Source organism: Enhydra lutris, unplaced genomic scaffold (genome assembly GCF_002288905.1).
Source record: "Enhydra lutris kenyoni isolate GAN:26980312 unplaced genomic scaffold, ASM228890v2 scaffoldscaffold54, whole genome shotgun sequence".
Taxonomy (NCBI): Eukaryota; Metazoa; Chordata; class Mammalia; order Carnivora; family Mustelidae; genus Enhydra; species Enhydra lutris.
In genome coordinates this window covers 9,566,040-9,582,475 of record NW_019154138.1, presented here as the reverse complement: position 1 = coordinate 9,582,475, position 16,436 = coordinate 9,566,040, and the positions used below count along the sequence as shown (strand labels likewise).

Below are 16,436 nucleotides of genomic sequence, written 5' to 3'. Positions count from 1 at the left end.
ACCCAGCCTTCCGTCCCCCCACCCTCAGCCCCAAGCGGGGGTGGGGCCTCTGGCCGGGTCCTGCTCGCTTTCCAGCAGAGCCCTCCGCCCCGGCCCGCGCCCCTTGCTCCAGAGTCTGTCTGGTGCCCCCACCCTGCGATCCGGCGGACCCGGGTCACACAGGGGCCGCCGCTGGCCGAGACCCACCGCCCCCGCCCCGCCGTCTCCTCTCCCCCCCCCCCCACCGGTGGGAGGAGGAGACTCGGCGGCCCTCCCTCGGCCCTCCAGGCGGCGGCCGCAGCAAGCCCCGTGCCCGCTCCGCCCAGCCGCAGCGGGTCGGACATCCGGAGCCCGCGGGTCCCCGGCGGAGGTGAGCGAGGGCGGCAGTGCAGGGGTCGGCAAGCCACTGTGTCCCGGGAACTCCCACCAGACAGCGAACCTTCCGCGGGAGGGAAGGGGTTAAGTTGGGGGCGTGCTGGAGGAGAGGGGCTCAGCGTCCGCAGCAACCCCCAAACTCCGAGCAGAACTTCCTAGCCCCCTGCCCGGGCTCCCCCCACCTCGCGGGACCCTGGACCTCGGGTGTGGAGGGGCTGCGGGGGCGGGGGGGGGGCAGGGCCTCCTACGGAATGCTGCGGGCCGGGACCGGACGGGAGGGGGGCGGCGGGCGGGGGGCGGAATTTGGACCTCTCCCGGGGGACCCAACGTGGTCACCATGGCGAGTGCGGGATGGACGGGCGCACGATCCAATGGGAGCACGGCGCTGCCTCCCCGGCCCGCGGTGGCCGCCAATGGGAGCCGCGCGGCGAGGTGGGTGGGACCGCGCTGCGCGGGGTCGGGAGCCCCCTCTGCCCTCCGCCAGCCGCTAGAGGGAGCGAGGCGTCTTTGCTGGACCGGGGAGGCTGGTGAGGGGGCAAGGAAGTGAGGGCGGACGCAGCTTCTGGCGTGGGAGGGCAGAAAGCGAATTTCTGGAAGGAGTTGGGGCAGTTAGAGCGATGGCTCAGTGCGAGGAGACTGGAGTGGGCCTCAGTTGCCTCACCGTTCTGATGGTGCGGGTGGATGATAGCTGGCAAGCCCGTTCTCCGCCCCGGCTCTGGTTTCTGTATCTTAAGGGTGGGTTGTACAGACCTAGATGGGGGTTGGGTTGGTTCAGGTTGGTTCAGGTTGGCGCAGGGTCTGCCCACTTGTTGGACAGAGCTTTTAGGAATCTTGTTAGTTCCTCTCCTCACTGTACAGGCAAGGAAACAGTCCCAGCTAGGGCAGAAAGTTGCCCATGATCACGCAGCCTATCAGTGGCAGAGCCGGGACTGGTGGGATGTCCCTTCTACCAGAGAGAATAGTTGAAGGAGTTGCTGAGAGGCCGGCTGGCCCCCATGAAAGGCACACTCACTCTCTCCCATACCAGCTATGCCTGGCCACTTGGCCTGATGCCTGAGGACCCCCATCCTGTAAGTGTTCCCAGGGGAACTCATGCGATTAGGTAGACATATCCCAGGAGTGGAAGCAGCCAGTCCCAGCACTCCAGCACTACCCCCCAGGTCACCCCTACTTTGCTGTTGGTCCCTGTGTGGGCAAGTAGTCACTCCTCTGGGCCTAAGCTGGCCGGTTATAAAGAAAGGAGTTCTCAATGTGATCTAGGACATCTTTGTGGCTCCTCGGTCTGAGATGGGGATTCCTGGGACAGGCCAGAGGTGCCTACCCTGGGGCTCAGGTCCAGCCTGCAGGCCCTGCTTACCTCTCTCACTCCTCTCAGTCCTCTCCTGGTGATCCAGTGGCTGGAGCCCAGGCAGCAGGTCCAAGGAACAGGTGCCCACAGTTTGTGGGCTGACCAGCCTTGGACCCTGCATTTATCCAATCAGGCTGTCCTCTGCGGTTTCCTGCCGGGCTCTGCTCCCTGCCCACAGCCAGGCCTGTGGCCATGGGCAGCTCCAGAGCGCCACCTGAAAGACGGAAGAGTGTTCTGAGTTTGAGGGAAGAGTTGAGCCACCTGGCAACCCCCAGGCCCCTCAGCTGGCCCACATCCAGGCTTCAGCTTTGCTCACTTCTCTCACTGGATATTGACCATTATCTAAACATGCTAAGGAAAAAACAAAGTTGTCTAGTTAGGCTACCTCGGGGAAGAGGACTGATCCCTGACCTGGCCACAAGATGACCTCTGCCTTTGACCTTGGCCACAGACAGTTTCAGACACTTGCCTGTTTCAGAGCGTGGCCACAAAATGACTCCTTATCCTTAAGGATAGTTCAGTCTTCTGTCTTCACTAGAAGACCCCTAACTGTCCATCTTGTATCTGTCAGCCTAGAATGCATTTATGCAGCATCTGCTGTATGCTGGACCCTGTGCTAACAGCCAGAGAGACCAAGATTTCTTGTGACTACTACTGAAGAACAGGGAGGTGCCAGTGTTTTGGGAACACTAACATACTCTGTGTGAAATCAGAGAAGGCTCCCCAGAAGAGGGTCTTGAAGGATGTGTAGGAGTTTGCTGATGGAGAAAGAAGCGGGGAGAGACCTTCTAAACAGTTCCACAAGCAGCGGGAACCGCTGGTCACTTTCTGTGAACAAGGTGAATGAGAGCCTACCCTGAGGCAAGTATGGGATCAAAACATTCTAGTTTCTGTCCTGGAGTGGACCAGCAGCTGCCTGGGGCAATGAAGATGGCTGTGAGAGTGGGTTTCAGGAGCTCTGAGTCCCACTGGGAGGACTGCCCAACTAAGGGGATGCAGGGTCATGGTTTAGCCTTCGGTTGCCCGCCTCACCAGCCAGCTTTAAGCAAATCCTGTATCCAAGTCCTGTCCTAGAAGCTGTGGATGGCACAAGTGTCGCATCTGGATCAGAGAGGCATGCGTTGCAAGAGGAGAGGGCAGCTGGCCAGATCTGGCCATGACAGTTTGTAGGGCTGTGCTCCCTGGGGAGCAGTTGGAGCTGAGGAGATCAAGGCGTTTCCTGGAGGTGGTAGAACCGAGCTTGAAGGACGGGTGAGGGTTTCATCAGAGTCAGGAGTGAGGAGGGGGGCCATTCTGAGTTGGGGGAGCAGGGTGAGCAGAAACCGTGAGGATTAAAGCAGGGATAGATCCGTCTGGCTGGTGGGAGGCAGGAGAGGGGAGGAGAGGGGCAGGTGGAGCAGAGAAGGCTCTCTGAGGGCTGTGGTGGCTGGTCCCTCCCTGACCTGCTCTTTGGGAGGTGGTGACACCCTAGAGGAATCCAGAGGCCACCCCCCACACACAAAAACACACACCCTATGGGAAGAAGGTACTGAGCCTGGTGGGGAGGGGACGGGCAGGACAGGGCAGACAGAGCCTGTCTCTGTAACTGTAAGCCGAGCTTCTGTGTTGCAGGACTCTCAGTGACTGCGTCGGTTACTAGGGCTATGTGTGAGTGTGTCTCCCCAAGGCTGTGTTATGTGAGTGGGATTGGAGTGGGGTGGAGGGGGGGATGAGGGAAGGCGTTGCTAGGCAGGGTCCATCTGCCCTGAATCTACACAGGGTGCAGGGTTCCTGGTGTGCTGGTGAGTGGACTTATCAAGAAAACCAGCTTTGGGACCCCCACCCCTTCCCCAACATGTGCACAGACAGCCTCCAGGGGACCCTGGAGGAAAGGCAGAAGGGCTGTCCGGAGCTCCTCTTTCCCCCTTGCTCCCCTCCCCCCCCCAGCCCCCAGGAGGGAGTGGGACAGGCTGCTGGGAAGGGCAACAGGAGCTGAGCCTGGAGCCCACCCCTGCCTCTAGCGTGGGCGCCTGGAAGCTATTAGGGGCCTGGGCGGCGCCTGGCCTGCCCCTTGCACAACAGGCTGGAGGTTCCTGGACAGAGCCCGCCCCCACGCCACTGAGCCCCATGCCAGGCCTGGTGGCTCCCAGACACAGCGAGGATATGGCACTGGCCCCCGTCCCTGCCACCCTCTCCGTTTAGGGGTGGCCAGAAGGGCCCAACAGACAGAGCCTGGAGGACCTTCCCCCGACTCCCTATAACCAGCGTGGCTGTGGCGGGCGCTGGGCTGGCACTGGGATTTCCTGCCTCCTCCCCTCCCCCTCAGGCTCTCACATTGTTTTTCTTTTCCAAGAGCTTCTCCTCATGGAGCTGGGCCAGGAAAACGGGGAGAGGAGGAGTGTGAGTGCCCATATGTGTGTTCGTGTGTGTCCGCGTTTGTCTTGGGGATGAGTGTCTGCATGTCTGTGTGTGTGTCCAGCTGTGTGTTGGCTGCATGTGTCTCCAGGTGCATCTGTGACCCTCTGTTCCGAGCTGAGCGTCTCCGCAGCCATACAACTGTGGGCGCGTGGGGCCATCCTGGAGGGCATGCGTGTCTGCCCAGGTCTTCATATCTGTATTCACGTTGCCTGTGTGTCTGCACGTGTGTACGGGTGTACAACGATGTCTGTGAATGCAGATGGTATCTGGGCCAGCCACCTCACCGCACAGGTAGGGAGACTGAGTCAGAGGGCGTGCGGCCTGCCAGGGAGTTAGTGGAGTATGGGGAGGTGGAACCTTCCTCCACATGGCCGTGTCTGTGTGTGTGACTTTGTCCCCGTGGATGTTGTTGGCATTGAGACATACATGTTTATATGTATGTTTATATACATGTTTATATGTATGAAACTCTGGGTGGTAACAAGGCATCACCAAATACTCAGGTATCTCCAGCTTGGACTACTAAAATGCAAATCCCCAACCCCCCGCCTACCAAGCATGAGTCTGGGGGCAAGGGGTGCCTGGGAACTGCATTAGCGTCCACGTGAATCTGAAGGACCCCTTGATCAAGCGCACTGGTCTCCCTCACCCTCACCACAGCCCCATTCTGCAGGTGGAGAAACTGAGGCCCAGAAAGGGGCAGGTGGCTTACATGAGGTTGGTGACAGAGCTGAGCCTGGAACTGATGCCTGGCAGGGAGGCAGACAATGAACAAACAGCCAACAGACTAGAGAAATGCAGTAGAATCACTGAACACTCTGAGATGCTAATGGTCCTGACACCTGTCCACGTGGTAGGAAAATCTGCCGTTCCTGCTTGGATGGGGGAAGGCAAGATAGAGCTGGGGAGGTGCCCTGGGTTGGCGTTGCCGGGAAAGAAGAGGACAAGCGAGGGGCTGGGGCACCAAAGGCATTGGCCAGGGCCAGATCAGAGCCACGGAATGGGAGCTGGGCAAGGGAAGAGGGCTGCAGTGGGCAGGAGGGACAGAGAACAAGTGGTGGGATCAGGGAGCTGCTTTCAGGATTGAAGTTTTGGAGTTGGACTCCTAGAGAACATGAGCTTGGACTTGACACTAGAAAGCTGTCCCAGCTATTGCTGACAACAAAGGGTGTGGCCCCTGGCACAATCAGATTGGCATTTGTAAAAACTCCCTCTGGCTCTTGCTGTTCAGAATGGATTTGAAGAAGGCACAGCTTGCAGGGGAACTCAGGGCAGGGAGGTAGTGGCTATGGTTGCCTAGGTGGGAGGTGATGTTCGTGGCTTGACAGGCTAGTGGCCACGTAGGAGGAAGGTAGCTAGCTCCTTGTGATGTGTGGCAGACAGACGGACAGGACTTGGAGGTGGCAGGGTGGGGGTTGCGGGGAGAAAGCAGATTCCAGAACATCCTGCACAGCATGAAGGAGTGAGGAGGTGCTCTTTTCCCAGACGGGGCATCCAGAAGGAGGAGGTGGTTGTGGGGGGAATGGAGAGGAGTTCCAGTTTGACCAGGCTGAGTCTCAGTTATCTGAGGAGCATCGTTCTAGAGGTGCAGGGGAGTTCTGGAGCACAGCCTGGGCTGGAGGGAGGGAGAGCCCTTCCAGCCTCCTAGGGGCAGGGAGGAGGGAGCCATGGTTCTGGGGGCAGGACCTGGAGGGTGTCCCCATCTGATGGCTTCCGTTTTTCTGCTGTCAACTCTGATATTAGATCACCTGCTGAGAGTGAGTGGTTGGAGGTGGGAGATGGTTAGAGGGGACAGAGAGAGTTGGCCGGGCTGTGTTGGGAGCAGCCAGTGCTGAGGCTCTTGGCTATGGTGCTGATGAGAGCCTCACCAGCAGTGCCCCACAGAGGAAGAGCTGGCCATTGGGGTGGAGGCCCAGGGGCTGCTGGTGGGGGTCAGTGCAAAACCACCATGGAGAGAGAGGGTGACAGGTTGGGGACAGAGAGGAGAAAGACGTTCATCTTACGTCTTTTAAAGTGATGTGGCCCAGAATAGCAGGGCCCAGCAGTGGGACCTCTCACCACGCTGCACCCTTGCCATCTAGACTCTGGCTTATTTCCATCCTAACCCCAGAGCATGCCTCGCATTCACCACACACCTTGCCCTCACCTCACCCTGTACCTGGAATCAAATCTGGGCTTGAACCTTTCTGAGCCTCCCTTTTTCTTCTGCGATAAATGGGAGCCATTTCCCCTGAGTCTATTGAGACGAGTAAGTCCGATAGTTCACAGAAGACCATGGGCATGGCCCCTGGCCTATAGTTAGACCTTCTCAAATGTTATTGCCATTGGCATCATATGCTGGGATGGCCAAGAGTCAGCCCCAGCCCTCAGCAAACTCACAGCCTTGGGTAAGGATGGGGAGCAGGAGGTGACACAGATAAATGGTAGGTGAGGTGGTTACACTCGTGATGGAGACACAGGCGGGGCAGGCCAGCTGGCCTGAGGTGGTCCTGGAGGACTTCTAGGAGGAGGTGATAACTCAGATACATTTTTTTAAAGATTTTATTTATTTGACAGAGAGACAGAGATCACAACTAGGCAGAGCGGCAGGCAGAGAGAGGGGAAGCAGCCTCCCTGCTGAGCAGAGAGCCAGATGCGGGGCTCTATCCCGGGACTCTGAGATTATGACCTGAGCCGAAGGCAGATCCTAACCCACTGAGCCACCCAGGGTCCCCAACTCAGATACATTTTAAGGCTGAAAAGAGTTAGCCCAGTGCAGGAAGAGGTAGGGAGGGGAGGCCTGGCAGTAATGCCGTGGTGCAAGCATGCTGCACTTGGGGTGGAGGGGAGGGAGTAGCCCGAGCCATTCACCGGATCACGTGGGACTTGAAGGTCAGGGACAGCAGATCAGGGTTTGAGATCAGCTGCCTTGGCTGCAGGGTGAAGAGTCTGCAGGAGGGTGTCTGGAGGCCCCTGAGGAAGCCGTTACAGGCCCACTCTCGCTCACCACTACAGCCTCACCGGGGCTTTCCTGGGGCAGACCGTTTCTTTCCTCTCGTTTTTGCCCATGCTCTTCCTGCTGCCTGTTTCGCCCTTCCCATGGCTGATCTTATGGGTATAGACAGATGGGAGCCACGGCCTTCTAACAGTTGCGTTCTCCCACAGGTGCGAGCAGGAGGAGGCCTCCCCCACCCAGTAGCCGGGAGAGCAGTGGAGAGCCGTGGTCAGCATGCACAGTGGTATCCCGTCCTGAAGGCATACCCCGTCGGGCCCCTGAGTCCGCCCGGAGTTGGAACCCAGGGCCCGCCCGCTCGGCCGCACCATGAGCCACGGGCCCAGCCCCCGGCTGGCGGAGTCCCCGCAGCTGTCCAAGGGCAGCCTCCTGACCATCCTAGGCAGCCCGTCTCCGGAGCGCATGGGGCCGGCCGACTCGCTGCCGCCCACGCCGCCCAGCGGCACGCCGTCGCCGGGGCCACCGCCTGCCCTGCCGCTGCCGCCGGCGCCCGCGCTATTGGCCGACGGGGACTGGGAGAGCCGCGAGGAGCTGAGGCTGCGGGAGCTGGAGGAGGCCCGAGCGCGGGCGGCGCAGATGGAGAAGACCATGCGCTGGTGGTCGGACTGCACGGCCAACTGGCGCGAGAAGTGGAGCAAGGTGCGCGCCGAGCGCAACCGCGCGCGGGAGGAGGTGCGCCAGCTGCGCCAGCGCCTCGACGCGCTCACCAAGGAGCTGGCCGGCGCACGGCGCGAACGCCAGGAGGCGCAGGGCGAGTGCGAGGCGCGGGGCCGCGAGCTGGCGCGGCTGCGGGGCGCCCGGGGGGCCGCCGACAGGACACCGGACGGGCCGGAGCCCGAGCCTGAGAGGGAGCAGGAGCCCGTGCGCGACGTCGGGTCCGAAGTGCCCCAGGGCAGCCAGGTGCGCGGCTGCGCGAGTGGGGTTGTGGGTCTGGCGAGGGGGCGGGCTCGTGGGCAGGGCCCTTGGCAATGGGGTCCGGAAGGGGTGCGGCAGGACTGAGAAAGGGGAATAAGAAGGGCTCAGTCCCCTGGGAGGTTTCACTCAGCTGTACTGCCTCTGTTCGTTGGGCCCTCAGGATGGCATGCTTCCGGCGATCCCTAGGGTGGAGAGGCGGGGATCTGGTGGGCCTTCCACTCCCACACCAGAGCAGTCAACAGAACCTTAAAATCGTCCGTTTGCAGCAGGAGCGGGATGGAAGCTCGTGCCTGGTAGACATCTATTAGCAGCAGAGAGGAATCTGTTCTTTCCTTCAACTTGAATGGGGGCGGGGTGGGGAGGCGGGTGTAGAGGGTAAACATTTATAACCCGCATCAGTCAGAGCTGAGAGGTGGGAGGTTGTCAGGGCACTAGGAGCACAGAGAAGGTCCTTGAACCAGGCTTTGAGGAGGGGGCTTCACAGAAGCTTTCCTGGAAGAGGTCCCATCTCGGCCGAGACCAGGAGGATGTGGAGGAATTTGCCGTGCAGTGTGCAGGCAGGCGTTCTAGACCTGAAGAGGCCCAGAGGCGGGGCATGATCGCTCCCATCATTCTGTGGGCTCCTGCAGACGGCAGTAAGCTCGGCATGTGCAGTTCTCACAGTCCCGAGGTGTTTGCTTGGTGGAGGGGCACACTGAGGTGCAGGGAGATTAAGTACCAGGGTACCCCCGCTGGTGACTGGAGGGCTGGGTAGTTAACCCGGGTGACCTCCGGAGTCCGTGGCAATCATCAGCGTGGCCGGAGCATGAACGGTGGCTGTTGAGGGCAGCATCTCCCGACCCAGCAGGCCTTCTAGGAGCTGAGTCCAGGCTCGGGGGCCTCCCGGCTCCATCCCCAGACAGTCCGGCTCTTCCAGCTAAGATTCTTGGCTGCCCCTTCCCCTCCCTTGAGCAGCCCCTGGCCCCCCTGTAGGCTAGAGTGGGCACTGCTGCCTACAGTGGCTGAAGCCCCCACTTCCCCGGGTCAGCCAGGTGGCGTTCCTTCATTGCTCTTCTTTGGGGCAGAGGACAGCCCCTGTCAACCAGCCTTACTGTGCTGTTCCTGCCCTGTGCTTACTGCGGTTGTCAGTCTCACTCCAGGAGGTGACGCATACTGTGGGGAGCCCTGGCATTACAGTCTGAGTTCATTTCTCCAGCCCAGCCACTTCTGTGTTCTGTGGCCCAGAGCCAGTCCCTTCCCTCCCTGTGTCCCCATTTATGAAATAAGGCTTTGGACCAGGTGGCATTCGAAGCCCCCATCTAGATAGGGAAACTGAGGGCCAGACAGGGAAGGAGCTGGCCTAGACTCATCTAGAAAGGTCACAGGGGAAGCCAGACTGGAACAGAGGCCATGGATGTGTCTCAGGTCCGTGCTCAGAGTAGGCCTTGGGTGCAGCAGGGCAGGCTGGAGGGGCAAAGAGGAATGGGAAGCTCAGGGGCTTGGCACTGAGTTAACAGTCCCTCACTGCTTCCGTTCTGGGAGCTGGTTCTGCTCACAGGGGCTGTCTTCCTATGCATCTTTTATATCACTTATCTCCTGGTGCCTTAGTGTTTGCACCTGAAGAATGGAATCTTAGAGCCAGAATTCCTTCTGAGGGAATCTGGTTCAGATCCATGGTAGGAGTCCCTGCTTCTACATCCATTCACATCAGTGTCCCACCATGTGCTTGCATGCTTCCAATGACAGGGAGCTCACCATCTGTCCAGGGCCATCTTCTCAGATACAGGGAACTGTGGTGGCTGACTCTGTGTACAGTTCCAAGAGGTGAAGGGGTGGGGCCCGGAGGGCTGTGTGACTTGTCCAAGGTTACCCACCAAGCTGATCCCAGACCCAGGGTCTGGGAAAGGCCATGAGGTCAGCCAAGAGGGTGAGGCCTCAGCAGCCACTCCTCCACCTTGGTCCCTACAGGAGCTGGAGCTAGTGGAGAGCCTGCTGAAGAGCAGACCAGAGGAGCCTGAGGGCTGCTGGGAGGCACGCAGCACAGGGCCCGGGGGCCCACGGGGCAGCTCAGGCCGTCAGGAGCGCAGCCGGCTGCCCTGGGAGGACACAGCCACCATCGAGGAGGATGCATCCAAGTTGACCGCCCTGCGGCTGCGGCTAGATGAGTCCCAGAAGGTGCTGCTCAAGGAGCGAGAGTAAGTCCCGGCGGAGAAGCAGGGCCCCGGCGGCAGACCCCCTCACAATCACAGAATGCAAGTCTGTGTTGTAGAACGTGAGACTCACTGAAGGTGCCTGGCACTCTTGAGGCTTGGAATTTTAGAGCAGTGTGTTCTACCCGGAACAACTCAGTTTTGTTTTATTAACCTTATTTATTAACCAATGCAAGTTTTTTATTCAAATAACATACACATCATGCATTTGCTCTGAGTCAGACCTGTGCTCCCAACCCTCCCACTACCCCCCCCACCCCGCCTCATGGAGCTCCAGTCCCAGAGGGGAGAGCACGTCCTGGGCAAAGGGAAGAGCAGAGAAGGAGGGTCAGGGAGATTGAGGGGTTGCAGATGGGAATTTGGGTTTGGACTAGTTGAATTTGAGACAACAGGGAGGCAGCAGCTGGGTACGTTAATGAGTCTGGAGTTCACGAGGCAGATCTGGGCTGGAGGTAAAAATGCAAGACTTGCAGGGAATAAATGATTTCAAAAGCCATGAGCTGAGTGAGGGAGGTCAGAGGATGGACCCCTGGAGCCCTCTGGCTTTAGAGATCAGAAAACGAACCCAGCGGCAGAGGAGACAGGAGAAGGAAGTTTGAGAAGGGTCAGGGAAACCAGGAGCACCTGTTTCACAGAGGAGGGTCGGAGCAGCTGGTCAAGGAAAACGAGGACAAGGTGCTGACCAGTGGATTTAGAACGTGGAGGTCACCGGTGACCTTGGTTGGGCAAGGCCTGATTCTAATGAACATTTTGTAATACTCCCTATCCGTCCAGAAATTAAATGCGTAGATAGTGTGAAGGCAGAGACCGGGAGATGCTTCTGTATGTCAAGGACACCAGAGATGGACCGCGAACTCCCAGAAGCAAGGGGACAGGTTCCTTCTCATGGGCCTCAGACAGAGCCAACCCTCCTGACACCTTGATCTTGGACTTCTAGCCTCAAGAGCTGTGAGGCCATAAAATTGTCTAAGCAAGATGGCAAAAAACAACCTGTTTCGCTAGCTGAAATGTAAAGCAGAAATGAGGGGAATTTGTAACAAGATATACGTATTATGACGTGGACATGCTCAGGCCTGGCTCCACTAGAAGAAATAATGAAGTGTAGTCGATCCTTGGACAATGTGGGGCTCAGAGGCACTGACACACCCCTCCATGCAGTTGAAAATCTGACTCCTTAAATTTAATCCCCCAAAACTTAGCTCGTTGACCAGAGCCTTACCGTTAACATAAACAGTCAACTAACATGTATTTTGTATGTCTTGTGTATCACGTGCTGTATTCTTATAATGAAGGAAACTAGAGGAAAGAAAACATTAAGAAAAGAAAGGAAAATACAGTACTGTACCATTTTTATCAAAATGATTAGCATGTAAGTGGACCCATGCAGTTGAAATCCATGGTGTCCGAGGGGAGGATGTGGTCAGAATCTGGAGCCCTTACAGAGAGGGGTAGTGTTGATAACCCTCCCAGTAAATATGTCCGTAGCCCGTCCTCCAAGTCAGGCTTTATGTGGACGGGCTCAGTTAAGTCACCTCCCGGGACAGCTACAAAAACAGCAGGTGCCGGCGGGCAGGGTCCGCCGCTCAGATATGTCAGCGCTGTCGTGGTGACAAGATTTCCTGAGAGAGGAACAGCCTTTGGGAAAGTTCTGAACCAAGCAAAGCACACCGTTCCCTCAGTTTATACAGTGATTCTGTTCCTGGGGAAAGGCTGTGAGGGGGAAAGGCTGTGAGTACAAAAGATACTTTCTGTTCACGTGTTAATCAGAGCAAGGGTCTACGTTCAGATGGTTTGCACACCCGGGGGTGTCTGACTGGGCATACACGCTTGACAGAGGATGCAAGATCATCCCTGGAGGGGCGGGATGGCCCTGGGCCTTCAGTGCAGGATGTAGGCACCCCCGTCCCTGCCCACCAAGTGAGCCGGTAATGCAGGGTTTCCAGAAATGCCTCCTAGAGGGTGCCCTGTCTCCTCTGAGAAGCCCATGTTAGAGGCGTGAGAGGTCAGGGCTCCCGAGAGGGAGGCTGGTGGCGGGGGGCCATGAGGCACAGCGTGCTGAAGAGTGAGGGTAAGTACAGCTCTTTGTTGAGCACCTGCTGGGTGCTGGGGCCAGGCCCCATGCTCATTACCACCAGCGTCTCATTCCTGCGCAGAGCAGAGTGTAGAGTGAGGATCGTAGGAGAGCCCCCCACCCAGTGATGATGACAAGAGGGAACCCCTCCATCTGAGACCCACTGGACAGCGTTTTCCAGCTTTTCTGACCCCAGAACCATGTGTTCAAACCAAGCCTTACAGGCAACCCCAGTACATAAAACAGAAACAGAGGTCATATTGGGCAGTTGAACATGAGATTCTTGGCCAGGTACAGCCAATGCCCTGGAGTCCTGGTCACCTTCCCGCATCCCTGGACACCCTGGACATACTTCCCTGGACACCTGCAGTTGTGCAGGGGGTGGGGAGTCCAGCTCCCAAAGGAATGCAAAACCGGGGTGCCTGCCACAATGTGGGGTTCCAGGGCCTTGAATGCTGAGCCAAGGACTTCGGACACCGGCTCCCCAGGCATAGGCCGCGCGGGAGGACTCTCAGCAGAGATCCTCAGTGGGCTCACCCCCATGTCTACCTCTCCTCCTCTCTCCAGGGATAAACTGGCGCTGAGCAGGAACATTGAGAAGCTGGAGGGGGAGCTGAGCCAGTGGAAGATCAAGTACGAGGAGCTGAACAAGACCAAGCAGGAAATGCTCAAGCAGGTGAGTGTTGGAGACGGTGGTCTTCCTAGAGGAAGCAGCATTGCACTGTTGACTTTCAGCAGCTGGAGTGGGAGAAAGGAGGGAGTTCAGTCATTCTCCGTCAAGCTCTGGCCACACGCCATCCGCTGTTCTGAGCGCTGGGGCAGGCAGTGTCCCTGTCTCCAGGAGCGCACCCTGTGGGAGCTGTGGGTGAGGCACGGGGCGTACCAGCAGTAACCAGGCAGAGAAATTCATAAGCTTGGAAGGTGTCAGACAAAATAAGAGACATGGGGTGGTGGGTCAAGAATGACATCTCTGAGAAAATAAGATAAGAAAGTAGTAAGCAAATAAGTTAAAATTTTAGAAAAAGAAGAATGGCCTCTCAGAAGGTGATATTTGAGGCAAGATCTAAAGAAGCCATCCTTGAGAGGTTATGGGGGCAGAGTTCCTGGCAGAAGGCACAGCGCATGCAAAGATCCTGAGGCTGGAGTAAGCCTAGTACGTGCAGGAAGCAGAGGGCAGTGTGGCTGGAGGGAAGTAGGTGAAAGATGAGGTTCCGAGAGAGCCAGACTTCAGTGGGTTTTGTAGTCCACGCTGAAGGGTAGCATTCATGAGGTCTAGTGTTGCTCCATCTCAGTGATGCTTCAGGGAGTCAAGGAAGCTGGGCCCTGAGGTCCCCATTTTGTAAATGACAAAACTGAAGGTCCACCTGGCGGAGAGGAGATCCCACCACTGCAGTTTGGGGACTCAGGGCCGACCAAGGTCCTGCCTCCTGTGCGGGCCCTCCGTGGCCACCAGGGGGCGCAGCCACGCAGAGAAAGTCTGCGGGACAGGCTGCATTTCTAGAGGGAGCAAAGATTCCCCCAGACCTCAGAGCCTGAAACTGCCCTGGAAGCAACCAAGACTGTCTCACGGTAGACTCTCTGGAAAAATCCTAAAACCCTCACTCTCCAGAAGCAGCATCTTTTGGGGGATGGGTCCGGGAATCTGCCTTTTTAATCTTTCCAAGTTATGAAGTGGAATGCTTTGTGGAGAAGTGAATAGAACATGAATGTTCCATTTAGCAGGTAGATGTCAAGATTCTCTTTCATAACTGGCTGCTCTCCCTCAGTGTTACGGATTTGAGCTTACTCGTGTCATCGCACACAGTGATAGTTGGTTGTTTTTCCTGCTATACGACAGGACATCCGTGCCATGCCACTGTCACCCCAGGCCCGCACCCACACGCGAACCCTGCTCAGATACACAGAGTGCTTTCAGTCAGTTCCCAGGGCTACCCAGTGCCAAGGCCATATGGGGATACAAAGGTGGACAGCTCTGTCCTCCCGTGCGCACACACTAGTTGCAGGGGCGGGACCAAGAGTAAAGGAAACACCCCTTGTAGTGAGGGAGGAGGAGAGAGGCCTCCCTTTAGGAAGGGGCATTTAGGCCAAAGCCCAAGAATGTAAAAAGTCACTCCTGTAAAACAACTTGGAAAGTGTGTACCAGGTAGAGAGAACTGTATGTGCAAAAGTCCAGTGGTGGATAGGAACTTGGTGTGTTTGAGGACTCGAGCCTAGAGCACAGTGAACTAAGAGGAGAGATGGGTAAGGGTCCAACCACACCGTGAGACCATAGAAAGGAGTCGGGCCTTATCCTAAGGCACCCAGGGATGGGGGTGTGGTTGGATTTATCTTTTTTAAAGAGCTCATTCTGAGCTACTGTTGTGGAAGGTGGGGTGACAGGGGCCCCAAGTGGATGCTGGGAGGCTAGATGGCCATGAGGTAGGAGGTGTGAAATGCCAGAAGCAGCACCAGCAGTCAGATTCAGGCTCTGTTCTGGATACCCGGGGGCACGTCGGGGCTCCACGTCAGGCTCCTTGCTGAGCACTCCTGCCTGGCACCCATCCCCTGGAGCCGGTTCTGGGATGTGCCCAGTTGGTTCTCATGGAACCTGGCTGCACTGTGTCCTGCAGCTCAGCATCCTGAAGGAGGCCCACCAGGACGAGCTGGGTCGCATGTCCGAAGACCTGGAGGACGAGTTAGGTGCGCGGTCCAGCATGGACAGGAAGATGGCAGAGCTGAGGGGTGAGGTGAGGCTGCCTGCGGGACCTGGGAGGGCTTGGGGCTGGCAGGGGAGCGGTGGGGAGAGGCAGGGGCCTGGCCTCCATCAGCCAACCACTCCTTTAAGAGGGCAAGAAGGAGGTCTGTGCGCTGAGGCAGGAACCAGCCACACCCGGAAGGTAGTGCGGTCTGCTGGGGGCGGCAGGCCTTTCTCCTACACAGAGACCAGAAGCGCCCTCACGTCCTGCACGCCGTGAAATCAGCCCAGGTTAATTATAGCTGTCGCAGCTGGATCTGCTTCCTGGAGCCAAAAATGGCTCTGGAGGGGGAGGTGGGGACGGGGAGCACGCAGCTCAGGCCTTTCTGCCCCTTCTCCCCCTGGAGCCCTGACCCTGTCCTGCCCTGTGGTAGATGGAGCGGCTGCAGGCGGAGAACGCGGCCGAGTGGGGTCGCCGGGAGCGGCTGGAGACTGAGAAGCTGGGCCTGGAGCGCGAGAACAAGAAGCTGCGGGCGCAGGTCGGGGACCTGGAGGAGGCGCTGGCCCGGCGGCGGAGGCAGACAGCCAGCGCCCTGGACTGTGACCTGCGGGCCAGCCAGGCTGCGCTCTTCGAGAAGAACAAGGTGGGGTAGCGGGCGGTTCAGCCAAGGCCGGGGCAGAGCACCTACTGTGTGTCGAGCTCCTGCCCAAGGTGGGCGGTGGTGGGGGAGGGCAGAAGCAGCCATGGCCCCGGAAGCCACTCCCGCCGGGCATCCCCCGGGGCCAGGCCCCGCGCCCGTGCTTTCACGCTACCCCTCCAGCCTCGAAGCTGGGAGCCGACGGGAGCCCTGTGACCCCGCGTGCTCCCCCGCAGGAGCTGGCCGACCTAAAGCATGTGCACGGCAAGCTGAAGAAGCAGTTTCAGGAGAAGGTGGCCGAGTTGGCACACGCCAACCGGCGGGTGGAGCAGCACGAGGCGGAGGTGAAGAAGCTGCGGCTGCGGGTGGAGGAGCTCAAGAAGGAGCTGGCCCAGGCCGAGGACGAGGTGAGCCCCTGTGGGGCCCGCAGGCGGCGGAGGAGGGGGCTGCGCGGCCCTCCCGGGTCCCTCTGCGGTCGTCCGGTGGTCAGTGGATAGGTGCTTGGGAAGAATGGACGGGCAAGAGGGACGAGTAGCTGAATAGGTTAATGGATAGACGAGTGGTGGACATGTAGGTGGTCTGTGGAGCACGTAGACGTGGAAATGGAACAACAAAGTAATTCCGTGGATGGACAAATGGATGTGTGAGAGAATAGAGGAGCCGGGGGATGGGGACCGGAGGGCAAGACGGAGGGAAGGAGGATGGATGAGATGTCACAAGAGATGTCTGATAGGTGATTGGATGGATGGGTGGGTGGGTAGGTGATTGGACAGGTGGGTGGGTGGATAGTTGGAGGGGTGGGTGGGTAGATAGATTGGTGGATGGATGGGTGGGTAGGTAGGTGGATATGTGGGTGGA

General features: G+C 58.3%; 1 protein-coding gene across 2 annotated transcripts in view; it reads left to right on the top strand.

The window, feature by feature from the left end:
• Positions 1–249: 249 nt before the first annotated feature.
• Positions 250–16,436, top strand: part of LOC111157373 (coiled-coil domain containing 102A) — a 19,760-nt gene continuing 3,573 nt past the window's right edge. Inside the window, exons 1-7 of one of the 2 annotated variants that reach the window (XM_022518727.1) lie at positions 250–349; positions 7,244–7,991; positions 9,954–10,180; positions 12,834–12,942; positions 14,876–14,992; positions 15,375–15,584; positions 15,815–15,985. In XM_022518727.1, coding sequence (XP_022374435.1) covers positions 7,401–7,991; positions 9,954–10,180; positions 12,834–12,942; positions 14,876–14,992; positions 15,375–15,584; positions 15,815–15,985 — 1,425 coding nt within the window. In that variant the 5' untranslated portion in view covers positions 250–349; positions 7,244–7,400. Of the gene's footprint in view, positions 350–4,051; positions 4,082–7,243; positions 7,992–9,953; positions 10,181–12,833; positions 12,943–14,875; positions 14,993–15,374; positions 15,585–15,814; positions 15,986–16,436 lie in introns of those variants that run through there. The other variant, XM_022518728.1, reaches the window with a different exon arrangement.